Source organism: Notolepis coatsorum (assembly GCF_963971535.1).
Source record: "Notolepis coatsorum genome assembly, chromosome: 1".
NCBI lineage: Eukaryota > Metazoa > Chordata > Actinopteri > Aulopiformes > Paralepididae > Notolepis > Notolepis coatsorum.
The window spans coordinates 172,293,199-172,320,137 of NC_140165.1; the positions used below are offsets into that span (position 1 = coordinate 172,293,199).

The 26,939-nt window shown below is 45.6% G+C and overlaps 1 protein-coding gene across 1 annotated transcript; it reads left to right on the forward strand.

Moving 5' to 3' along the window:
• Positions 1–1,255: 1,255 nt before the first annotated feature.
• kcnj13 (potassium inwardly rectifying channel subfamily J member 13) lies at positions 1,256–26,939 on the forward strand (the record flags this gene model as incomplete). Its single annotated transcript, XM_084325083.1, has 2 exons — positions 1,256–1,787; positions 26,374–26,939. The coding sequence occupies 2 exons, from the start codon at positions 1,256–1,258 to the stop codon at positions 26,937–26,939; spliced, it is 1,098 nt and encodes a 365-aa protein (XP_084181209.1).

A 26,939-nucleotide genomic window follows, 5' to 3' on the forward strand; every position in this document is an offset into this window, starting at 1 on the left:
CGTCCGCTAAGGGAAACATGGACGGTGAGATCCTCGCTGTAGTATAGTCCAGCGCCTCAGCGCAGCTCATGTGACGACCTTGGTAATAGTCTCAGGCTGATTCCGTCCCCCCGGCTTGAGCACAAAGAGACGCTTCTTACTTTGCTAACAACTCACCCCGCACTTCCTTAGCCTTGTATGTCATATGGTTCAGTTGCCTGTTTCAGAGATCAGCCTTTTCCCACTTTTTTATTCCTTCATGTCGGAGTTTTGTAAGGCCCCTCTGCTGCGACCTTCCAGGCCCTGATTAATTCATCTGTCTCGGAAAACAGCCCACATTGAATAGAGGACAAAGAATTCTTTGAAGTCTTTTGAAGAGACGAGCTGAACATTTCCACAGGTACTAGAACATGACTTCTTGCTTATAACCCGACGCCTTGTGTATACAGAAGGTTCGAAGGGCAACAATGGACAGATAGTACAGTGCCAATCGAATTGACTGCAGATGCATACATGATTTTCTCAAGGTCATTGAAGTTCGTCAGTTTCAAATTGATTTTCTTTTGCGTAGCGTGACGGACGAGAGGTCGACGATCGAGCAAAGTAATGAAAGGCCAAATTTTCGATTCACTGTATGTTCAACAGAGCGGCGTTAGGATCTCTGCTACATGTTTGCCGTTACGTGGTTTTGTCTGCTGTAGAGTTTCGAACCGTCTGTTCAAGGTCCAAACGTTATGTTATCATGTTGTTTTTTTATGTATGAAAAAAGGAGCATGTGTTGTGGATGCGTGTTACATGTTGTTGGTGGAGAAGACGTCCCTTTGCAGCGCTGCGGAGCTAAAGCTACTCCCCGCAGATGCACATTCCTGCTCTGCGGGTGGCGCTGTTCCACAGACAGCCTCCCCGCAGCGCTCCTGCTCTAATCTCCTGGCAACAATATTGACATAGAAATAGAAAACTTTGGAAAAAGACAAAAAGAAAACTCAGCCGTCTGGCTGTCGAGGGCTGTGGTTAGGAATGTCCTCGTAGACATTTGACACAACTACAAAAAGTATATCTGCTGTAGATTAAAGTTGTAAACTGTAGATCACACCTGACTTTTCCGTCACGTCTGTACTTTTTGCCAAAGCCTTCTCTGGAAAACCAATACGTAAGTCTTTACCAAATGTCCGTGGCTGTTCTTTTTATTTTTTTCGCCCTCTCTCTCTTCCATCTCTAAGATCATCGTCACTTCGACCCCGCCCCCTTTTCTTCTCGAAGACCCGCCTCTTAAACCATGACGACCAAATCCAACAACAACAGCAGCAGCGTCCTCGGCGGCAAGGCGGCCTCCTCCCCCTCCTCCCCCCTCTTGTCCTCGCCGAACCGCCAACGCCTGGTCACCAGGGACGGGCACTGCTCCCTGCGTCCGCCCCCTCCCCCCCCCGGCCGGTGGCCCTGGGCGGCGGCGCGCGCCTGGCTGCTGGCGCTGCAGGACCTGTGGGGCGCGGTGGTGGGCCTGCGCTGGCGCTGGGTGCTGCTGGCCTTCTGCACCTCCTTCCTGGCCCACTGGCTCCTGTTCGCCTGCCTGTGGTACCTGCTGGCGCACCTCAACGGGGACCTGCTGGTGGACCACGACGCGCCGCCCGAGGGCCACGTGGTGTGCGTCAAGTACATCACCAGCTTCACCGCCGCCTTCTCCTTCTCCCTGGAGACGCAGCTGACCATCGGCTACGGCACCATGTTCCCCAGCGGGGACTGTCCCAGCGCCATCGCCCTCCTGGCCGTGCAGATGCTGCTGGGCCTCATGCTGGAGGCCTTCATCACAGGTACAGTGCTACGCCACCCTTTCGCTATACACACCTCTCCTCGCTCCGTGGCTGCATGCCACCAGGGGGCGCTGCAGTATCTTAACGTGGACGTTTTGGCTAGATTGGGATAAGGTGTTTAGAAAGGAAGGTCTTTAGAAAATCACCTCGATATGACGCCAAAAATGCCATGTTTGACCAAGCTGGCATGCTGTGCCCCACTGGTCCCAAGCTGGCATGCTGTGTCCCACTGGTCCCATGCTGGCATGCTGTGGTCCCACTGGTCCCATGCCAGCCCATGAGTTGTTGACTCCTGTGTATTATGACTAAATCCTCACAATATACTTAAGCAAAACAAAGTATAAACGCATTCATAGTTTCCTTGGGGAGAAGCAGGATGTGCTTCTGTGTTAAAGAAGATAAAGCCCACTAAGAACTTTCTAGTAATCACATCAAGTATCAAAATCAAATCCAAGTGCAGGGATGTAAAGTAACTCAAGTACCTTTATTCAAGTACAGTGGGCTACTTGAATTGATAGTTCAGATCTTTGGACATTAAGTGGCATGAAGGACTATAGTATAGTTAATGTGATGACCTCACGGTGAGCTCATCGGACTCCTGTGGTCTGAGTTCTGGCCCGGTTCAAAGCAAATGGGGTCACGAGACAACAAGGTCTTAATCTACACCATGACATGCAAGCAGACGTTCTAATCACCCACAGCACCAAACATGCTAGATTCATATTGGATCACATCACTTTGGGACTAGTTCCAACAAATGGCGTCATAGAAAATGCTCGAGGACCACGTTTCTCTTGTTTTATATAGTTACGTTTGCCCACATGTTATGGTGTGGATTAAGACGTTCACTGCCACACAACAGAAGGTTAACCCTTTACTATCACACAACCGACGGTCGGGTTAAGACCTTTTTGTCTTGTGACCCCATTCGCTGCCTGTCTGAAGCTCGGAGCCGGGCCTGAACTGAGGAAGCTCAATTCAATTCAATTCAAACCTTTATCTTTTCTCGAAAAGGACAATTGAGGTCAATGTCGTTGAGACTTACAGACATTTCAATGCATACATTTTTTATAATATAATAATAATAAATAATAACAACTCTATCTATATAGCACCCTTCACACACGGACCGAAGCCCAAAGAACATATAGGCATAAAATCAGCATACAGTCGACAGAATAAAAGCAATGCATAAAGTGCAGACATGAGAATAGGTATAAAAGTAGTGCAACGTAGAATGTGCAGATGTAAGAATAGGCATAACATAAGTACAATAAGTACAGCGTTGCTCGAAGGCATGTGAACCCCCCCCCCCCCCCCCCCCCCCCCCCGGGAACAGCCAGTTGCCCAAACACAGCACACATCAATCCCCACCACATCCCCATCCAAGACACACCCCCTGATAAAGCACGCCATGACAGAAGGAAAACACAAACAGCCCGCGTGCCACTCACACCGCCATGCGCGTGGCTCGTGGTGTTGCATCAACTATATGCAGAGTTGTGGCCACTCCAGCGTGAGGAACCCCTCCACCACCAGAGGTCGCTGTTTGATGACCTTACAGATTCTATCGTTAATGTCCCGAAATCCAAACTATCCCCATAAAAGACATATTCTGTTTTCCAAATGAACGTGCTCCATTTAATTTGTTACCGTTCTACTTCTCACCCCAAGTAGACAGTTAGCTTGAATTGTTGTTCACTAATCTACATCATCAATACATTTCTTATCTTCTCATAAAACCGTTTTTATTTTATCTTGTATTGTTTACATTCGTTTAACCTCCAATTAGTTGAACCTTGTTAAACTAAAAGTTCTTGTAAACAGCTCACTTTTATTTATCTTCACATTGGCACCTATAGATGATTTTCAATTCAAGTCAAGTGTTCCTCCAGTGATCCCCTAGTGATCCCCTACTAGTGATCCCCTAGTGATCCCCTACTAGTGATCTCTAGTGATCCCCTACTAGTGATCTCTAGTGATCTCCCCGGGGGAGAGTCAGGCTTCAGAGCAGCATGGGGGAGGGGGGAGAGGAAGTACAGGCAGGGCGGAAAACAATCATAGAAATAGAAATAATAATGTAAAATAAAAAGGTAAGTATATATCAAATAATAATATACAATATAAAAATATAATACAAAATATCATATAAAGATATAAATATTATGGGCGGCTACATGGCGTAGTGGGCAAGGCGCTCACCACGAAATCTGGAGACGCTGGGTTCGCCTGTTCGAGCCCAGCGCTCCACATTTGCTTTCAGTTTAGCTGGTCATCCGTACTAATACACATTGGCCGTATTAGGGGGTGGGAAACTGATGGGTGGGGATCGGGCGTTGTGGACGCGTGTTGCTTTTTAACAGCGGAGGAGTGCAAGAATGTGACAATGTGACCATGTGACCGCGGCAGCGCGAGAGAGCGGCAGTGCGGAAATAGGCTGTCTATTGCCATTCTCTAAGACAAACGCTAACCTTAACCAGCTCCTTAACAGCGCCTAAACTTAACCCTTCTAACCTTAACCAACTCCGAAACAATGCCTAACCTTAACCTTAACCATGCCTAACCTTAACCTTAACCATAGAAATAATATTGCCATTCTCTAAGACAAACTCTAACCTTAACCAGCTCCTTAACAGCGCCTAAACTTAACCCTTCTAACCTTAACCAACTCCGAAACAATGCCTAACCTTAACCTTAACCATGCCTAACCTTAACCGGCGAAAGAATACATGTTAAAAAAAAAAAATAAAAAAAAAATTGATGGGATTCAAACTTGTCACCAACGGACCACAGGACCAGAGGACCGCAGCGCTGCCAGGTGAGCTAAGCTTTGAATGAAAATCATGGCGGATTACGGCTACATAATGCTGCAAGCTCTGCCGCTCCTGCCACGGGGCGTGTCGCAGCCAATCAGGGAAAACGCGGAAGCACTTGGCAGCACTCCTCCGCTGTTAATAAGCAATAGGCGTTGTGGACAGCGACTCCTACAGGTCGGTTGGTGCGCCTGCGCAGTAGAATCAGGAAGTGTCGGGGGCAGCGTGAGCCTCCCACGCGTTACTCCTCGCCACTGAGAGATCGAGCTGCGCAGGTGAAAAGATGCGACTGCTGTTACCTCAAGTACCGGAGGGGACTTGTGCTATGTATGACTTAGTCCACATTGCAGCCGGCTTGTGGGAGGCAAGAAACAGCGTCCGTGACAGGGGAGGGTTGAATTGGATGATACGAAATTGGGATGGGAGAAAAAATATATAGAAAATGGGAGAAAAAGTGGATAAAAAAAGATTAAAAAAAAGATATACATATTATAAAATATATACAAATTATAACAATAGAATAGAACATAATAATAATAATAATAATAATAATAATAATAATGATAATGATAATGATAATGATAATGATAATAATAATAATAATAATAATAATAATAATAATAATAATAATAATAATAATAATAATAATAATAGAATGTTCTATCAAATAGAATGTTCTATAGTATAATTTATATTGTTCTTGTTCAGGGGTCAGCAACCTTTTTGATTCAAAGTGCCATATCTCCAACATGTAATTGTATTCCATCCATATAGGCAACGTGCATAGCAATAGTTTTAATAACCATGTTCCTCTCATAATTATATGAGAGCGCTATACAAGAATGCTGCCGTCTTTATGAGATGCTTGCTTGCCATACCTGGACACATTCAGCCTTGTCTGCATCATACTTTACATTTTTCTCATGTTTGGTCTCAAAATGGCGTTTAACACTCAGGGGCGAATTCACAAAGAATGGATTGCGCGGTGTTAATTGCACCCTTAACTGCGCGAGTTTAGCGCACAGTATCTGCTTCGTCTTTGCGAGCCATTCACTAAGGACATTGCGCGGATGAGATATTGCAAACACGGCCATAGGTGTGCAATTTGCTCCTAATGTGCTCCAGTGCAGTTTGCTCGCGGAGCAGTCTGCACCTGCCAGCGCTGTTGGCAGATATCAGGAAGGGGGGGAAATAAACCCGAAATGAGGGAGAGGGAATTAAGCTCTTATTATTCTTGTTATTGCTGTTATTGCTTCCATTGTTATGAATGAGAGAACCCACACAGCGGGAGCTTTTCACAATGAGGAAATAACATGACTTCTACTGGTGTATCATTTGTAATATAAATTTATTTATCAATACATTCATTGATCAATAACCTACATATTATTACCATGCTATTTATGTTAGTTATTAATTAACTAAGTTAGTTCATCATTTATATGTGCTGCTTAATATAGCCTACATAAACAAATCTGTCTATTTATTGATACTCCCATCAATCGACAATCATGACATTGCATTACTGCTGATCAGCACGCCTTTCAGGTTAACTGGTGAAAAAGTTTTAAGTTAGCAAGCTATAATCTCCAGACATGTTTTGGCCATTCGAAACCGTTTTCAAATGTCCAATCTAACTAATTTAGTTTGCTCATAAAATGCTTAAAATGTTAAATGTGATTATAGACGACTGTTAACACATTAACTGCCACAGAGTTTGATCATCTTATACCATTCTCTGCCAGCACTGTAAGTCTATGGAGATGTTCACCTTCTTTGCAGGGCTATAACTTTTTAAAATGTTATTGCTAAATTGACATTACTATGGCCCATTCAACATCGATTATCTATCGTTCAGGATGTAGGAACGTTATACTTTTTCATTCACACATTCATACAAAAATACCGTCTAGAATATAAATATGTTTTTATCGTTTTCTGCAGTAATTCCTAGAACGTGAGATATAGGCATAAATGCATATATAGATGATCGATTGCAGTCTATTCCCTATACACGCTATATTAAAAATGTCAACTGTACATGGTCCTAAATGTTATGACTGATCATGCGCGGGTGAACGGGGGGGGGGGGTCGTTTATAATTCTGTGATCGTCGTTAAATGCTTCATGTAGTATGGGTGATATATTGAGCAGTTTGCATGGGTAATAATAAACAAAAACGCTGAAAGTCACGGCAGCCTGAGCCTCCTCTTACCGTTGGGCGATGACACTGGAGCAAAAAGATCCCAGTTATTTGATAGGGATCGAGGCCATCCATTTCCGGTTTGTATAATAATAATAACAGCCCAAATCATGTCGATTATTGAGTTATGGCAGCGATCGCTACGCATGGACGTGTCTTGAGTCCCGCAACGATAAGCGAGTGACCGGACGTATTTAGGAGACGCACCGATATCCATTTTTCGGTTTCCGGTTTGGCAACTCGCCAATCATCCACCAGGTGGCAGTATTGAAGCGTTGCAGAGTTGTGCCGAGTCCCTCAGCATCAGACCAGCCTCCGTGAGGGAAATATGAATACCATGGCGAAAATATGAAATATGATCAAAATAACGTTGTACGCCGTGATCTGGCAGAATTCGCATGAACTTGAAACCTGTTGTACGACGTTTTTGGCGCAGGAAGTGTTAATGTATAGCGACATGCACTGGGGCAGACTGCCTGCAGGCAGGCCGTCAGAATGTTAATTTGGGATCAATAAATAATAATGAGTCAGTAGTGATGAATTTCTCAATTCTCCACTTGAAATAATTTATCAAAATGTCCAATCTAACTAATTTAGTTTGCTCATAATAGCATACTGCTGAATAACATGGACAAATAAATGATTAAATACAAATTATAACTAAAAAAATTTAATATTGGGCGCCCCAGTGGCGAACCACATAGCCGCGACACGGCCGACCCGGGTTCGACTCCCGAACCCGTCGTTATTTGCCGAATGTCTTCCCCCCACTCTGTCTCCCATTCCACCTCTGTCTCTATCTACTGGACTGCCCAGTAGCAATAAAGCGATAAAACGCCAAAAAAAAAAAATCTTAAAAACATTTGAATATTTTGTGCAGACCATGCATGGTGCAGAATCACCGCAAATCCGCCCCTCAATTAATATCGCCGCGGGGGGGGGGGGGGGGGCATAATCCCACGGGACAATGCATTGGGAACTTGTGTCTCACGACGACATCTACCCCAGTGAATATTATTACACGGATTGGAATACGGGCGCATGCGAGGGAGCTTGCGCAAAATCTGCAAGGTTTTTCCACGTCGTGCCCCGACCTTTTTCGCTGATGGAAATGCATTGGGAAGTCGTGCCCCCCTCCAAGATCTACCACCGGAATAAATCTTGCGTCGATCCACACACGGGCGCGTGCGTGGGAGCTCGCGCAAAATCACCAAAATGTTTCCACACCGCTCACGACGCTTAGTTACCACCAGATCTCTGAAGACGTTAGGAGCGTCGCTTTAACTGCACGGTGCAATTTGCGCTGGCCGTTGTGAATTGGGAGTATTTTCCGACAAGGCTCATTTACATAGAAAGAGGAACATGATCTGCCCATATGTAGCACTTGTGTCACTAACAGTAACAGCTGTTCGCCACGGGCACAGTTCTAGATCCGAATGAGGAGAGGAGTAATATGCACAATTGAAAGAATAGTAGACCAGAGACAGAGTTACCAATTACCGGTTTATTAACTAAAAGCGCGCTAGCTAGACATACAGACATACAGACGTAAAGTACTAGTTCTTCGAAGTATCCCTTTTAGATTCTTTCAATAACCTCTCCTTTAAGGAGGGCTAGTTTGATATCAAGTCCTAGATTGATTGGATCAACACATTAGGTTTGGTTCAGACGTCTCTGAGGTTATCTCTAGCTAAAAGCTAGGTTCAAGGTTGGATATTGGATGTATCCTTTTATCATCAGTAAACTCTATATCAGTTTATCATTAGTAAACACTATATCAGTTTATCATTTCAATAGGTAAATGTTTAAACTTATTCATTTAAACCTTTAAATGTGCAAATACCTTATTAGGTGAAATGCTCCATTAAACTCGTCATTTGAAGGTGTAACACAACAAAAGTACCAATAGGAATATTCCAGGTTATGGGAATGCAAATACCTTATTAGGTGAAATTACCCTTTAAACCATCTTTCTTTACAGGAGAACCATCAGCGATTCAACTATAATCAATATCATCAATGGGATTCAAGTATCTTATTGGGTACATTGACCCTTTAACTTGTCCTCTTTACAAGAGAACATCAGTTCAGGTATCTTACTGGGCGTATTTACCCTTTAAGTCTCCCTTCTTATAGGATAAATATCAATGGTTCAAGTATCTTATCAGTGGTCCAAGTATCTTACCGGGTGTATTTACCCTTTAAGTCTCCCTTCTTATAGGAGAATATCAGTACCCATATATCAAATTAAATCAAATCAAATACAAAACACAATATCAAAATAACAAAAGGTGAACGGGGTCGAAGCCCTTGGAATGTCCTTGTATTCTCGTTCAATCAGTTCGTGAATCAGAAAAGGATATAGGTCAGTTCAATCCGTGGAAGTTCTTATGATTCAAGTTCAATCAGTTCAATCCTACCGGACTGTTGAGGTAACAGGAGTTGAGCAACAGGGGTATTCACATCAGGCTGGCATTAGCCTTGAGCTATATCAGAGGTTCAGTGGGTTGGCTCGCCATCTTGTATCGGTCCGGCACACCGCCTCGTCCCAGCGTGGGCACACGTGGTGATGGGTGGTCTGAAACTGCTCCCAGGGTGGAATGGGGTGCTGGGAAAACCTAAAAACCTGGCCTGCTTGCAAGCAGGCATTCAGAAAATAAAAGCTATTTACCATCTTTTATCGCTTCATCCTCCTTTCATTGCTTTCAGAATGAATAATCAATCAGGCTACTTTTAGCTATGCCAAGCTAAAGTAGGCTACCTTATCACAGCACATGGGAATGTCCGTCTGCCCTATGAAGTTAGGCTAAAGTGCGCTAGCATATGGGACATTCCTCACGTTCCATATTAAACTCTCAAAAACAGTCAAAATGTATATAGACCTTGTTCTTATCGTACAGCATATCAATACAATTATAAGTACTTCTGAAATGGTTCCTTCCTAGTTTTCATTTCAGAATGAGCTACGTTATTTAGCTTGTAGCATTATTAGCTTGTAGCATGGAGCTAACCATTTTGCATATTCGACAATGAACAGCACAATGTTGATGAAACTCACCAAAACCGCAGGTTACTTTAACTGCAACGCTTCTTCGGTTTTGCAACTGGGGGAATCTTTTATAACTGTTTGATAACTGTTTTTATCATGCTATTTCATCTCGGCAGCAGCAACGTTCAGCTGCGTCATCTCCGTGGATGTGTGTGTCTCATCTGCGCGTAGTGCAAGACTCACCTGCTGTAAAGCAAGGCGTGGCTGTCGTGATATCTATCTCGCATCATGAAGTAAATTAAAGGGCAGTGCTGTAATTCAAAGGACTTGGTACCCAATAATATTAACTACTTATGTTCTTACATAATAGCAATAACTATTTATGTTCTTATTCAATGGCATTAACTATTTATGTTCCCATGACTAAATAGTTATGAATCTGAAACCTGGGTTACATCCTCCCCTTCTATCCTAATGCACGTCCCTGTGCATATTATCCCAGGACTACATTATCACAATCCTATGGGGTTCTTGGGAGTCGGAGTCATCTAAAGAGTCTGTGATTACTGATCTTAGACTCTGGAATAGTGACTGGATTATCGTTACTAGTGGGTTTCCTAGTCGGGGATAAGTCAGGACTTTTGGAGGTTCTCTATGTCTTGTCGACCTTCTTGGGGGTTCATCTCTGACATCTCTTTCCTTTTCTTTTTCCACATCGTCTTGGACATTCTCCTGTCCATCTCTGACATCTCTTTCCGCTTCTCTTTCCACATTGTCTTGGACATTCTCCTGTCCATCTGGTTCGGTTTCTGGTTCATTCATGTTAATATTGTTCTCCTCTGAACTCATAACTGGTAAGGTCTTTTCAGGTAGGTTGTTCTCTTCCTGATCCATGTCAGGTAAGTAATTTTCCCGATCCGCTGTATCTGGGTCAGGTAAACTGCCTTCAGTAGGTCTCACTGCGGATGGGATAGTCTTGTTCAGTGTCGTCGGGTCATCAGTTGTCCCTGGAGCTCCCTCAGGAAGAATGACTGCATCTGAGGGGTCTTCCTCGACAGTGGGCACTGGAAAGGGTTGTGTTTCCACCACTAGACCTCCATGGTCATAGTGATAAGTGAGATCAAGATAGTCATCATCTGGGTCTTCTCCCTCTGATTCATTCGAGCTTTCTTCCCTTGGGCTCTGTCGAGTTCTTGGTCGCTTAGGTTTGTCAGTAGGTCCATCTTCCTCAGGGGTAGTAGGAAGGGATCCGCAAGGTAGCAGTAGGTCTCGGTGGAGCGTTTGTAGTGGACCATCTCTGGTTTCAGGTCTCACTACATAGACTGGGACATTTCCAGTTTGTTTCACTACAATGTAGATATCTGTTTCCCACCGGTCTGCTAGCTTGTGCTTGCCTCTGATGCGGACGTTTCTGACGAGAACCCTGTCACCTTCCTGCAGGGTAGACTCAACAACTTGTTTGTCGAATCTTGCTTTGTTGCGGTCCGCCGTCGTCTTTGCATTTTCTGTAGCTACTCTGTACAGGGTGTCCGCGGATCCTTAAAAAGTCTTAAAAAGTCTTAAATTGGTTTATCAATAATTAAGGCCTTAGTTTGTCTTAAAATGTCTTAAATCCATTTTCAGAGGTCTTAAAAATGCCATAGAAAGGAAAGATAAAATGCCATGTCATGTTTTATTATGAAATCTGGGGAAGTACGGTTAACGGGAGATAAAGTCGGGAGTTTTTATTGACCGCGTTGTAGCATCACGCAGACCGGAATGGGGCGGAACCAACACGGGTCCTTATGTTGGCCGGGAACAATTTCAGTGGAGTCTAGCTAACGTTAGCAAGGCGAAGCGGAAGCGATAACGTTACGTTTAGTTTAGCATTTGCACTCGTTAATATGGGAAAGTGCCAATTTAACGAGAACTGGCTCGACAATCCACTGTTTGCGCGATGGTTGGTCCCAGTCAAAGTCAAAGACCATTACGAGGCCCGCTGCAACAACAAAAAAAGAGCAGTCGAGTCGCACATGCTGAGCAGCGCTAAGCGTACCTCTGCAAAAACGGCGCCTGCAAACTACTATTTCGAATTTCTTTTCGGCCCCGCCATCTCAGGTAGGACTATAACATCTGCACCAACAGAAGTCTGGATAACATGCGGCTCCACGCCAACACTTGAAGCTGAGGTCTTAACTTGAAAATAATCTATTCACGGATGTAAACAAGGACACGTTTGTGTTTATGTTCGATGAGAGTCACCCACTATGTATTTTTTCCTCCCACCCACCCCCTCCTAATGTACAGTATCCTCCCATCATTATGTTAGGATCTATGGGTAACAGTACTGTATATTTGCATATCTTATATGTCACAAATGTAACAGTACTATATACCTGTATGTCCCTATGCCATAAATGTCATGTATGTTGAGTGTCATAAATGTCACTATGAATTGAAAATGGGGGACCCTGATGGAAACAAGACAAACGTCTTTCTCTGGTCTGCATCCCCTTAACAATTGTGTGTATTGAGCCGTACTGTATTGTACCCATTCTGCAATCTGTTAAACAAAGTTTTCATTCATTCAACCAAACCACAAAAACAAAACGACTGGATGAATAAATGAAAAACTGTATTAACAGATAACAGATAAATACACACAATTGTTAAGGGGATGCAGACCAGAGAGACTTTCGTCTTGTTTACATCAGGGTCCCCCATTTTCAATTCATAGTAACTGTACTGTTACATTTGTGACATATGCAAATATACAGTACTGTTACCCAGAGATCCTAACAGAAAATATATACATATGATGGGGAGGAGACTGTACATTAGGAGGGGGGGGGGGGGGGCGTTGGACATTTACGGTGCCTAGTTTCTAATTGCAGCCTCCCGTAGGTGCTCTTTAAGAGCGGTTTTGAATGTGGGCAGGGGTAAAGTGGGTTTTAGGAGTGAGGTTAAGCAGTAGTCTGACCAGTTTGTTTTGTGATGTTTGTAATCTTGTTTTTTGTGCCTTTGAGGTGCTTTGGTACCATGAGGTGCAAGCATAGTCGTAGTACCCCTGAATGAGTGCTCCTGCCAGAGTCTTCAGGGTATTCTTGTTTACCAGAGAGCAGATCCGGTACAAGAATCTAGTTTGTTGGTTGACTTTTTTGATACCCTGGGGAGGGTGGTAATAGTTATGTGTTCTGACAGGTATCAGTCCTATGGTGATAATCATGTGTTCTTACAGGTATCAGTCCTATGGTAGTATGTGTTCTGACGGAAATGTGGCTGTTGCACTTGCTGCTTGGCCCCTGGTATATTTTGTATAGCTATATTTGCTATTTATGTTTGGTCACCCCTTTGTTGAAATTCATCCAATCCAGTTACTCCTTTAAGTTCAAGATTTTTAAGTTTCCAAGTTATTTTTTAATAAACATCTTTGGACCAACGTGTCCCTAAACTTAAACTAATTGGTGTCGTTGCATGATTTTTGCCATTTTGTTATTGTGAAATTGGTATTAAATTTAATTCTGAGTGGCATTAAAAAGTCTTAAAAAGCCTTAAATCTGACTGGGCTAAACCTGCAGATACCCTGCTGTAACTTGCTTCAAGGTGGGATCTCAGACTGCGGACGTACTGCGAGTGTGAGCGTGGCTGGTAGTTGACAGGTAAGTTGAAGGCTATGTCCACAGGCAACCTTGGCTGTCGCCCGAACATCAGCTCATACGGGGTGAATCCAGTAGTGTCGTTCTTAGTACAGTTGTAGGCGTGTACTAGAGGTTTGACGTAGTCTCGCCAATGGCTTTTCTTCTGATTCTCCAGGGTGCCCAGCATATCAAGCAGGGTCCTGTTTAAACGTTCAACTGGGTTTCCCCTTGGATGGTACGGGGTAGTTTGTATCTTTTTGATGTTGGCTAGCTCACACAGCTCTCTAATTGTGCGGGACTGGAAATCCGCACCTTGGTCGCTGTGGAGCTTCTCCGGGATACCATAGTGGACTATGAAGTGGTCCCATAGGCATTTAGCGACTGTCCGCGCTTTTTGATTTGCGGTAGGGATCGCTATTGCGTATTTCGTAAAGTGGTCCGTAATGACAAAGATGTCTTTTGTGTTACTGGAGTCTGGTTCCAAGCTGAGAAAGTCCATGCACAGCAACTCGAGTGGTCGTGTGGCTGTGATGTTCACCAACGGGGCAGCTTTGTCTTGTGGAACTTTACGCTGTACACATCGGTTGCAGGTCCTGATCTTTGTTTCTACTTCAGCTGACATTTTGGGCCAATAGAATCGCTTTCGGACGAGGTCTAGGGTTCGGTCCACGCCCATGTGGCCCATGTCATCGTGAAGGCTCTTTAAGACCATAGGTCTCAGGTCTTCAGGCAGCACAAGTTGATGATGGGTCTGTGCGCCTTCTTGTCTCTTCCGGTACAGGACTCTGTCCAATACTTCTAACCGGTTCCACTCTCTTAGTAGAAGGTAAAGTTCTGGGATTTCCTTTCTGAGTGTTGGTGGAGGTTTCTCCCCTGACTCCACAAGCTGTAGTACTTGACGGATACAGGTGTCGGCTCTTTGCTTTTCTCTCATTTCGGCTGGAGTTATCAGCGGAACGACGGGTAGGCCACCCAGCTGATCTTCTCCTTGGAAGCTGTCTGGGATTGCACTTGGGTGGAGGGCAAGTGATACCACCGATGCAATGCTGGATGGTGTCTCTTTAGAGCCGTTGTCGATCACTTCGCGAACTAAGTGTCTTTCGCAGATGGCTCTAATGATGTCTTCACTCATGTTTGCGTGCTCTGGTTAAGAGAGGTGTCTTTTCGCAAACTGTTGTATTCTTTCCGTCTCTTTTCTCGATATTGGGTCATCAGCTGGTCTGCTGTGTGGTCGTCTGGACAGCCCATCAGCATCTTGATTCTGTTTTCCAGTTCTGTATTGTAGCTGGAAATCGAAGGTTGATAGATCGGATAACCATCTGTAGCTTGCGGCATCAAGCTTAGCAGTGGTAAGGACATATGTCAGTGGGTTGCTATCAGTGACAGCGAGAAATGGTCTTCCGTAGAGGTAATCCTGGAACTTCTCAGTTACCGACCATTTTAAGGCAAGGAACTCTAATTTATGGGCAGGATACCTGGTTACACATCTTGACAATCCGCGGCTTGCATAAGCGATGACACGCTTCTGTCCTTGCTGCTCCTGGTAGAGGGCGGCGCCGAGACCTAGTGTGCTTGCATCTGTGTGCAATATGTAGGACTGTTTGGGGTCAGCGAAACCGAGAACAGGGGCAGTTGTCAGCCTTTCTATGATAGCGTCGAAAGCTGTCTGGCAAGCGGGGGTCCATCTGTCATTGAAGGGATCTTTAGGGTTGTAATACTTCTCTGTGTTCACTGTAGCTTTTCCGTGCTTTTTCGTTGGAGGGTATCCGGCAGTAAGTGCGTTGAGGGGTTTCACTATCTTTGAATAGTCTTTGACGAATCTACGGTAGTAACCGCAGAATCCTAGAAATGCTCTCAGTTCTTTCAGTTTGGTTGGCTTTGGCCAGGTTTTGAGTGCGGTTGTCTTTTCTGGGTCCGTTTCGACTCTTTTCTCAGACACTATGTGGCCTAGATACCTTACGGAGGTCTGGAAGAATTTGCACTTTTCGGGTGATAGTTTTAACCCATACTCTTTCAGATGGCTCAGGACTCGCATGAGTCTCTCCTCGTGTTCCTCTAGCGTTGAAGAGAAAACGATCAGATCGTCCAGGAAGACGAGGGCTTGCTTCAAGTTCAGTTCTCCCACGCACTGCTCCATAAGCCTCTGGGACGTGCTTGGGGCATTTGTTATTCCTTGAGGCATCCTATTGAACTCAAAGAATCCCAGCGGGCAGACAAATGCTGTCTTGTGCTTGTCCTTTTCTTCCATTTCGATCTGGTAAAAACCAGATTTGAGATCTAGCACTGAGAACCATTTGGATCCAGTCAGTGCTGAAAAGGAATCCTCCAGGTTGAGTCCTTTACTGTTTGGAGGTTCAGTTTCCTGTAGTCTATGCATAGTCTGACATCGCCGTTCTTCTTCCTGACGACTACAATTGGCGACGAGAAGGGTGATTCAGATTCTCGGATGACTTCAATGTCGAGGAGCTGTTGAATGTGGTTGCGCACAGCTTCTATATCTTGAGGGTGTATAGGTCTCGCCCGATGTTTGAATGGCGTCTTGTCATTGAGATTTATGTGATGCTTCATCTTGTCAGTGCATCCGAAGTCGAGATCGTGGTGTGCGAAAACTTCTTGCATGGAGTTCAGCCGTTCAGTTATCCTCTCTTTCCACTCTTGGGGTACTGGAGAGTCTCCAAAGTCAAACTTGAGCTTTGATTTTTGGTTAGGGTCTGTCGATAGTTCTGCGTCAAGTGTCTTGAGGGACTGGACACTCATGACTGCATGTATCTCGGCTATCACAACCTTCGGGGACAGGGTGATATCGTGGTCGGACTCGTTCTTGAGGATGACTGGTATACAATGTGGCAGTTTTCGTGGTAGCTATGCTAAGCCATCTGATACCAGTATTCCACCTGGCAAGGCCGTTGACCTTGGGGACTCTATCATTACCCATCTTCCTGCGTTGGTTGCTCTGCAACTCACTAATCCCTCGAGTACTTTGGTCTGACCTGGAGTGATAGTTTCAGGGTCTTTGCTATGTAGTTTCACTTCGCCCATGCTGGAATCTGCAGACTGTTTATGTCTGGCTCCAAGGGTTTTCAAGACTACCTTGTAGCCGTATGGCAGGGATTGGTAGTTCTGAGATGTGGTGTCTGCATACTGCTTGTACAGGATATCTAGGGCGTTTGTGCCTATCAGCGCTGATGACAGAGAGGAGCGCATATCAGGCACAATCAGCACTAGGGTGGGCGCTTCAATGTCTACTCCGAACATGCTCTTTGGAAACTTGATTGTAGTTTCGACGTAGCCGAGGTAGGGAATTTCCTGACGGTTGGCTCCTTCCACTTCAAGCAGGTCGTATAAGGAGTGGATAGGTAGATGAGACATGTTCTCTTGATAGAAGGAATTCGGGATCGTTGTCACTTGGGAGCCTGTATCGAGTAAGCAGCTGCACTCTTTACCTTCTATGGTTACTTGTGCAGTGCATTTAGCTCCAACCAGTCCTTTTTGTAGGGCTACTTCTTTGGTATGGGAGGTCGAGCACATATTGGAGGCTCGCCACTTCCATCTGGGACATCACTCTCGTGACTCAGTTCCCACCTGTCCCTCAGCAGAAACTGTCTTTAGTTAAAATCAGGCTTGGAGGCTTTGTTTTCAGCATCCCATGCATGCTGTTTCTCCTCTAGTAATTTCTTTTTCGAGACCAACAGAGAGGGGTTTGGTTCACTCTCGCAGTGGGGTCTTATGTGTCCATCTTCTCCACATCTGAAGCAATACCAGGGTCTTGGTCTATTGCTTGTGTAGTTATTTGGGTTTGGAGTCTCTGACTTTTGGGACTTGGGAGTACCTCTGTCAGTCGTCGGCTTCGGTTTAACTGATGCCGGGGCTTCTTGCTTGGGAGCTGGCCTCGCTTGTCTTCTCTTGTTGTCGTTCGGTATTCTTGTGAGCTGTGTCTGTAGGTCTGCAACTAGAGCCTTTAAACTTTGGACTTCGGAGCTGGTGTCCGGAATCGGCGGTGAAGTGCATTCCTCTTCGCATTGGTTCCAGATGCCCTGGTAGTTACTCGATACCCTTGGCTTTGAAACGTTGAGGTACTGTCTCATGCGGCATTCTTTGGAAGAGCGCTTGTCTTCTGCTGTGCGGAGTAACAGGAGGAACTCTGCAAAGGTAGGTGGGTTTCTCTTTCTCTGTTCTAGCTGCAGCTCGGTTATCATGGTGTTGTCCCAGCAGCCTCTGATGAATTGTCTTAGAAGTTGCTGATCAAGGTCGGTTGCAGCTACTCCTCCTCTTCTGTAGGTGGTATTCAGCATCACCTGTAGTCGTGGAAGGTAAGCTGAAGGTTTCTCTCCATTGTTTTGCATTGTATGGAGGTACTTTGCAAAAAGGTCATCTCCATCTTCGACGGTTCCGAAGGCGGAGTCGAGGATCTCCAGGTACATTCCTGGGGGACATTCAGGTGTCAGGTGTCTTATGATGTCAATGGCAGGTGCCATGAGGCTATCTAGGAGTTTCCGGGACTTGTGTAAATCAGACAATTTTGTGTCTTTGAGAAGAATCCCCACATTGGAACGCCATGTCTCGTAGTCTACTTCTCTGTCGGGCCGAGGTCTTCGCCCAGAGAAGAGTCTGAGTCTCAGTGATGCTTGGCTGTGCATGGTTGAGTCTTCGCTTCTCACTATGTGCTCCACAATCATCTTTTGCACCTCAGGTGGGTTGACATCGGAGAGTCTCAGAGCAGGTTGTGCATTCTCTTGAGAGCGTGCTGGTGAAGGAGACCGGCTGTGCTCTAGTCGGACTTGCTGCTCTGGGATTGTTCTGGGTGAGGGGCTAGCTTGTGTTGCAGCCTCTGGAACATGTTGGTCTGCCATTTCGAATAATTCCCCACCTGTTTCTTCGTCAGTTTGGGGTTCAGGATCGTTCAGGGTGAGGACGTTGCCGATGGTGGAGAGTTCTCTCCTGAGGACTTCCGCAAAGTCTTCGCCACTCAGTTTCGCTATCTCCTTTAGGTCTGAGAGATAAGTCTGTGTAGCCGTGTTGCTGACTACAGGTACATAAACGCTGGCTAAGTCTCTAATGAGGTAACTAGCGTTGGCCGTGTCTAGTCGGTAATGGGAAAGTTCTTGCACGGCTTCGCCACTGTCGTATTCTATAATAACACGTGGTTCTGGCTCTAACTCGGAAGGGTCTACGGGGAGCTTTCTCCGAATGGAGCCGTGTTTCATCAGAAAGTCATTCAGTTCATCGTCAGTGGTAATATCGATTATACCGCTGACTATGACTGAATTAGGGATTTTCACGCTGCTAGTTTGAACTACATCCATCGCTACACGCTATTTAAGTTTCTAGACTTAAAGACTGGTTCTTTTAATTGTGATATACTCCTCCTGGCTGGCTCGCCAAATTTATGTAGCACTTGTGTCACTAACAGTAACAGCTGTTCGCCACGGGCACAGTTCTAGATCCGAATGAGGAGAAGAGTAATATGCACAATTGAAAGAATAGTAGACCAGAGACAGAGTTAACAATGACCGGTTTATTAACTAAAAGCGCGCTAGCTAGACATACAGACATACAGACGTAAAGTACTAGTTGTTTGAAGTATCCCTTTTAGATTCTTTCAGTAACCTTTCCTTTAAGGAGGGTTAGTTTGATATCAAGTCCTAGATTTATTGGATCAACACATTAGGTTTGGTTCAGACGTCTCTGAGGTTATCTCTAGCTAAAAGCTAGGTTCAAGGTTGGATATTGGATGTATCCTTTTATCATCAGTAAACTCTATATCACTTTATCATTAGTAAACACTATATCAGTTTATCATTTCAATAGGCAAATGTTTAAACTTATTCATTTAAACCTTTAAATGTGCAGGGAATGCAAATACCTTATTAGGTGAAATGCTCCTTTAAACTCTTCCTTTGAAGGTGTAACACAACAAAAGTACCAATAGGAATATTCCAGGTTATGGGAATGCAAATACCTTATTAGGTGAAATTACCCTTTAAACCATCTTTCTTTACAGGAGAACCATCAGCGATTCAACTATAATCAATATCATAAGATATTCCTTTATTGATCCCCTTGGGGAAATTCAGGCATCATAGCAGCATGGGGGGGAGGGGGGGAGGGGTACAGGTAGTAAAACAACACAGTATACAGGTAGTAAAAGACAACACAGGCAGTGTAAACAATTTGATCAATATGGTCAATATAATTTACTATCTGACTAGCTGAGGAATATTCACATTATTCACAGTGTCACATGAGGTGCAGTATGCATGAGGTAGTGTTATAATTTACTATCTACTGAGTATACATTAATCAAAGTACCAGGGTAGTCTACTTTGTCTCCCTTGGGTTCCTATAAGTCCCAGGTCAATGTCTGGTAGCAGTCGCTGTCGCTGCCCCCTGTTGTGGGGCCTGGAGGCTGCTAGTCGCTGCCCACTGTTGTGGAGCCTGATGGCCGCTGGTATGAAGGACTGTCCGAGGCGGTTAGTTGAGTGTCGGGGGGGGATGAGTCTGTGGCTGAACGAGCTTCTCATCTTGACTAGCTCGTCGTAGAGGGGGTGGTAGGGGTTCTCCATGATGGCATCCAGCTTCCTTATCATCCCCCTCTCTACCATCACCTCAAGTCTAGGTAGCTCGACTCCCACCACGGAGCTAGCCTTCCTCACCAGCTTGTTGAGCTTGTTGGTGTCCCTTGAGTTGATGTAGCCTCCCCAGCATGCCACAGCATAGAAGAGGATGCTGGCCACAACAGACTGGTAAAAAGACTGCAGCAGTTTGTTGCACACATTGAAGGACCTGAGTCTCCTCAGGAAGAACAGCCTGCTCTGTCCCTTCCTGTAGAGGGCCTCTGTGTTGTCCGACCAGTCCAGTTTATTGTTCAGGTGTACCCCAAGGAACTTGTATGAGTCCACCATCTCCACATCCACCCCTCGGATGGAGATGGGAATCGGGGGGGGCCTCTTCTTGCCCCTCCGGAAGTCCACCACCAGCTCCTTGGTCTTACTGGTGTTGAGTTGGAGGTGGTTGCTGTCGCTCCACCCCATGAAGCTCTCCACCAGGGCTCTGTACTCCTCCTCATCATCGTCGGTGATGTAGCTTACGATGGAGGAGTCGTCTGAGAACTTCTGCAGGTGGCACCCGCTGGAGTTGCGGCAGAAGTCTGAGGTGTAGAGGGTGAAGAGGAAGGGTGACAGCACAGTTCCCTGGGGGGCGCCGGTGTTGCTCACCAGTACGTCAGACTGACTGTCCTTTAGTCTGACGTACTGTGGCCTCTCAGTGAGGTAGTCCTTGATCCAGGCCACCAAGCCGTGCTCCAGCTGCATCGCAGAGAGCTTCTCCGCTAGCAGTGACGGCTGGATGGTGTTGAAGGCGCTGGAGAAATCAAAGAACATAATCCTCACTGAGCTGCGCGGCTTCTCCAGGTGCGTGTACGCTCTGTGGAGCATGTAGATGATGGCATCCTCCACCCCGATGTTTGCCTGGTATGCAAACTGCAGGGGGTCGAGGGAGTCACGCACCAGGGGCTTGAGGTGTTGCAGGACCAGTCTCTCAAACGTCTTCATGACGTGTGACGTCAGAGCGACTGGCCTGTAGTCGTTGGGGGTGCTGGGACGTCCCTTCTTGGGCACCGGGACAATGCAGGAGGTCTTCCAGAGCTGGGGCACCCTCTCCAGCCTCAGGGAGAGGTTGAAAAGATGCTGGAGCGGTGCTGCCAGCTGCTCTGCACATACCTTGAGCACCCTGGGATTGGTGTTGTCCGGTCCTCTGGCCTTGTTTACGTTAATTTTGGAGAGCTGCCTACTGACCTGACTGGTTGTGATCGTCAGGGTTGGGGGTGGTGGGCAGTCTGCTGGTGTTGGGGGTGGGGTGCCGTTGCTGATGGGTGTGGGTGGGTGGGGGGTGGGGGGGCTGCTTTGTAGGTGTGATCTGGTGCTGGTGTCGATGGGTGGGGGGAGGGGTGTGGGGAGGCCACTCTGGTCAAAGCGGTTGAAAAACGAGTTGAACTCGTTTGCACGCTCTGGAGGGCCCTCCACAGCTGTGCCCTGCTGTTTGAAACCAGTGATCTTCCTGACCCCCGCCCACACCTCCCTGGTGTTGTTGGCCTGTAGTCTGCCCTCCAGCCTGTCCTTGTAGCTGACCTTGGCTGCCCTTAGCTCTTTTTTGAGCTCCCTTTGGACAGCCCTGGCCTGCTCAGTGTCCCCTGCCATGAAGGCCCTCTTTTTCCTGTTTAGCAGGTGTTTAATGTCCTTGCTAATCCAGGGTTTATTGTTTGAGAAGCAGCGTACCCTCTTTGTGGGTACGATGCTCTCCTCACAGAACCTGATGTAGTCTGTGATGCAGTGGGATAGTCCATCAATGTCATCACCGTAAGCCCTCTCAAACATATCCCAGTCTGTCGACCTGAAACACTCCTGTAGCTCCTCCTCGACGTCGTCAGACCACTGTGGGACAGACATGGTGGTCGGAGGCTGTCTCTTAATGAGAGGCGTGTATGTGGATACAAGCCTCACAAGGTTGTGGTCTGACTGGCCGAGGGGGGGCAGGGAAGTCGCACTGAAAGCCTCCTTCACGTTAGCATACAGGAGGTCCAGAGTTTTGTCTCCCCTGGTTTTGCAGGTGACATACTGGGTGAAGTTTGTCAGGGTCTTGTTCAGTCTGACATGGTTGAAGTCCCCATTGATAAAAATAAATGCATCCGGGTGTTTTGTCTGAAGCGCCGCGACGGTGGAGTGTATGACGTCACTCGCCTGCGCCGCCGCCGCGCTGGGTGGGATGTAAACAGTGAGAGCCAGGACGTGTGTTATTTCTCGCGGTAAATAGTATGGCCGCAGACTCAGTGCCAATAGTTCAATGTCGGGGGAACAGATACGTTCCTTAATGGTGATGTGCCCCGGGTGGCACCATTTGGAGTTAACAAAGACAACAAGCCCTCCGCCTCTCCGCTTGCCGCTCTGTTTACTCCGGTCGGCGCGCACCACCGTGAAGCCCTCCTGTTCTATTGCACTGTCCGGGATGTTCTCGTTCAGCCAGGATTCGGTGAAGCACAGTAGGCTTGCCTCCTTGTACTCACGCTGGTTGATCATCAGGGCTGAGAGCTCGTCGGTCTTGTTGACCAGCGATCGCACGTTCCCCATGACGACAGCGGGCAGGTAAGGCTTGAATCTCCTGCTGTCCGTTATCCTGTCCTTCACGCTCGTGCCAGCTCGATTTCCCCGTCTGCGAATCCTTATTTCGGCTGGTAGATTCCTCGGTGGTTCTGCAACTCTGTTTCGAAAGCAGAGGAGAGCCTCCCTCGGGTAAACCAGCCCGCCGTTGTTGCTGTTGTTGTTGTTGTTGTCCTGCCGCGGGTAAACCAGCCCGCCGCCGGTGTTGTTGTCCATTGTTCAGAGCTGTGCTCGACCGAACTTGCCTAACTCAGCTAACTTCACAGAAGTTGTTACAAATGCCTTAACTTGGTCTAAAGCAACGCACAGTCACTTATACACCTATTAAGTAAGTATAATCACAAAAAGAATAAGTAAGAAAGTAGTAAACGGGATAAGAAGTAAAGGGGGTGGGAGCTGCTATGAAAAGCAATGGGATTCAAGTATCTTATTGGGTACATTGACCCTTTAACTCGTCCTCTTTACAAGAGAACATCAGTAGTTCAGGTATCTTACTGGGCGTATTTACCCTTTAAGTCTCCCTTCTTATAGGAGAAATATCAATGGTTCAAGTATCTTATCAGTGGTCCAAGTATCTTACCGGGTGTATTTATATTTACCCTTTAAGTCTCCCTTCTTATAGGAGAATATCAGTACCCATATATCAAATTAAATCAAATCAAATACAAAACACAATATCAAAATAACAAAAGGTGAACGGGGTCGAAGCCCTTGGAATGTCCTTGTATTCTCGTTCAATCAGTTCGTGAATCAGAAAAGGATATAGGTCAGTTCAATCCGTGGAAGTTCTTATGATTCAAGTTCAATCAGTTCAATCCTACCGGACTGTTGAGGTAACAGGAGTTGAGCAACAGGGGTATTCACATCAGGCTGGCATTAGCCTTGAGCTATATCAGAGGTTCAGTGGGTTGGCTCGCCATCTTGTATCGGTCCGGCACACCGCCTCGTCCCAGCGTGGGCACACGTGGTGATGGGTGGTCTGGAACTGCTCCCAGGGTGGAACGGGGTGCTGGGAAAACCTAAAAACCTGGCCTGCTTGCAAGCAGGCATTCAGAAAATAAAAGCTATTTACCATCTTTTATCGCATCATCATCCTTTCATTGCTTTCTTGTTCTTACATAATAGAAATAACTATTTATGTTCCCATGACTAAATAGTTATGAATCTGAAACCTGGGTTACACATGACCTCGTTTAAATACGCACTAATAGCACCGGACGCAATGCTGATGGAACGCAGTTACCACCTCATTTCACCCGTTGCGCCTATTTGCACCGTCAGAAAAAGCTGCGCAATCCCTTTGTGAATTTGCCCCTCAATGTTTGGCAAACAACAACAGACTGACCCTTCTGATTGGCTCTGACCCTGAACTATCCATGGTATATCAGTCAAACTACCATAAATAACAGGCTGTGCAACGGCAAATGGCTATAATAATAATAATAATAATAATAATAATAATAATAATAATAATAATAATAATAATAATAATAATAATAATAATAATAATAATAATAATAATAAAATAATAATAATAATAATAATAATAATAATAATAATAATAATAATAATAATAATAATAATAATAATACATTTTATTTGTAGTGCACTCTACATTTCACAATAGCTGTGCTGCAGTGCAACGCGGACGTCCCGGGTTCGACTCCCCGACCCGGTCACCTTTGCCCCATGTCTTCCCCCCATGTCTTCTCCCAACCTTCCTTCCGAAATAAAGCAGTAAAATGCCACAAAAAAAAAGCACTTTTGTTTTTGGCAAAGTTACAATGTGTCTGACCTTGTTTTGTGTTCTATGTCACCACCCTGTGCGTGCTGGAAGAACATGTGATACATCATGTTTAGGGACCCCTTCTCTCCTCCTGTGCGCTATAGCGCCAATTTATACAAAGAAATTGGATACCTTTATACCTGTTACCTGTTAGATTCTGAGGGAGAAGTATCAAACAATCAGGTTAAAGTACAAGGACACTCTGACACACACACAAAAGCTGCTTTATTGATTGATTGATTGAAAACTTTATTAACAGATTACAGAATGGGTACAGTACAGTACAGCTCAATACATACAATTGTTAAGGGGATGCAGACCAGAGAAAGACTTTCGTCTTGTTTACATCAGGGTCCCCCATTTTCAATTCATCGTAACATATATGACATATATGACATACAGATAGACAGTACTGCTACATCTATACATTTATGACATACCAGATTTCCAAATACAGTACTGTTTGTGATACGAAAAGAGTCCAGAGAAAAAGTATATACATTTGACGTAGAAACTGTACATTGGAGGAGGTTGGGTAGGTGGGGGGGGGGGGGGGGGGGTACTGTACATTGGAGGTGGTTGGGTGGATGGGGGGGGGGGGAAGTTGGGTAGGAGTGGGGGGGGGGGGGGGTTGGGTAGGAGGGGTGGGTGGGGGACACTGTACAACTGTAAAAGCAACACTGGAATAGTCTACCTTTTACTCATGATATGATATGATGTGATATGGTATGATATGATACATATATAATATATGATGTGATTTGCTGGCTTTGCACTTTTACTGTTGACAGTAGATCTGAGACAGTAGATCTCAGTTGAAGAAGAGCCGACTTTGTTTCCTCACAGTTTTAGAAAGCATCACAATAAGCAAAGTCATATGATACACTACACGACCAAGGTACCCATGTACATGTCAAAATACTTCCCAAAGGTCAGTGAATACCACAATCACAACACCAGAGGGAGCTCCACAAATCATGATAAACCCAGATTCGGCTCAAACAAGGGACTAAACACGTTTCGCAATTATGCCACATCAATGTGGAACGCCCTACTCAAAGCTGTAAAGGAATGTGAATCACTACCCACTTTCAAAACCACTCTCAAAGAACACCTACGGGAGACTGCAATTCGAAACTGGCCCCTGCAAATATCCTAACCCAACCCCCTCCAATGTACAGTAAATGACCAAGTATGGCTTTGTTAATATTCCAATGTACAGTGTACAGTGCCCCCCCCCCCCAACCCCACCCCACCTACCCAACCTCCTCCAATGTACAGTTTCTACGTCAAATGTATATACTCTCTTTTCTGGACTATTTTTGTATCACAAACAGTACTGTATTTGCAAATCGGTTATGTCATAAATGTATAGATGTAGCAGTACTGTCTATCTGTATGTAATTTATGTCATATATGTTATGATGAATTGAAAATGGGGGACCCTGATGTAAACAAGACGAAAGTCTTTCTCTGGTCTACATCCCCTTAACAATTGTATGTATTGCGCTGTACTGTACTGTACCCATTCTGCAATCTGTTAATAAAGTTTTCAATCAATCATATGAATTGAGTATGAAACTTGGAATTTTGGTGTTTGATTGTCTTTAGAATACATTTTCTTTTCTGCTTTGATTTCACTTAGATTTGGTGTTCTATGTAGTTTGCAGAAAGAAATGTGAAACTTAGAGAAATAAATAACTGAACAAACTGGAACATAGTTTGAAGATAGAAAGCTTCCTGAGAAAGGTACTATTTCACTGTTGCTGTTTACAGAGGCAAAGTCTGCTAAATATTTTTACAAACATATTTACTGTTCAAAGATGTACCCTTTAGGATTATGTTTGGTTCACAATGACTCGAAAGGATTTAGTTTTGAATTGTGATGACATAAAATAGAATAGTTATACGAATTACATCTCTGTAAATGGAAACAAATCCCTGCATAGTTCACCTTTTAATCATATAACATTTTGATTTGTTTCATTCATTCTGATGCAACCTCCCGTCCCCTCGTCTCATCCAGGAGCCTTCGTGGCCAAGATCGCCCGTCCTCAGAAGCGTGCCGGAGCCATCCAGTTCAGCCCCCAGGCGGTGGTGGGCCAGCACCAGGGCCAGACCTGCCTCATGTTCCGAGCCACCAACGTGTTCCACCGCCCCCTGGTGGACGTGAAGGTGAGCGCCGTGCTCTACGAGGAGCGAGAGGGTCAGACGTTGCACCAGACCTCCCTGGACTTCCATCTGGACCATCTGGGCCAACGCCCCTGTCCCTTCTTCATCTTCCCCCTCACCTTCTACCACCCCCTGGATCACCACAGCGCCCTGCACCCGGCCCTGTGTGAGGGCGGCGCCGGCCACTTCGAGCTCGTGGTGTTCCTGTCCGCCTCGCAGGAGGGCACGGGCGACGCCTGCCAGAAGAGAACCTCCTACCTCCGCCAGGAGATCCTGTTCGACCGGCGCTTTGTCCGCGCCATTAGGGTAGACGCACGGGGGAGGTACAAGGTTAGCGCCCAGCACTTTGACACGGCCCACTCCATGGACAAGGACTGTGTGGTACAGATCAACGGCGATGGGAACGACAGGATGGAGTGA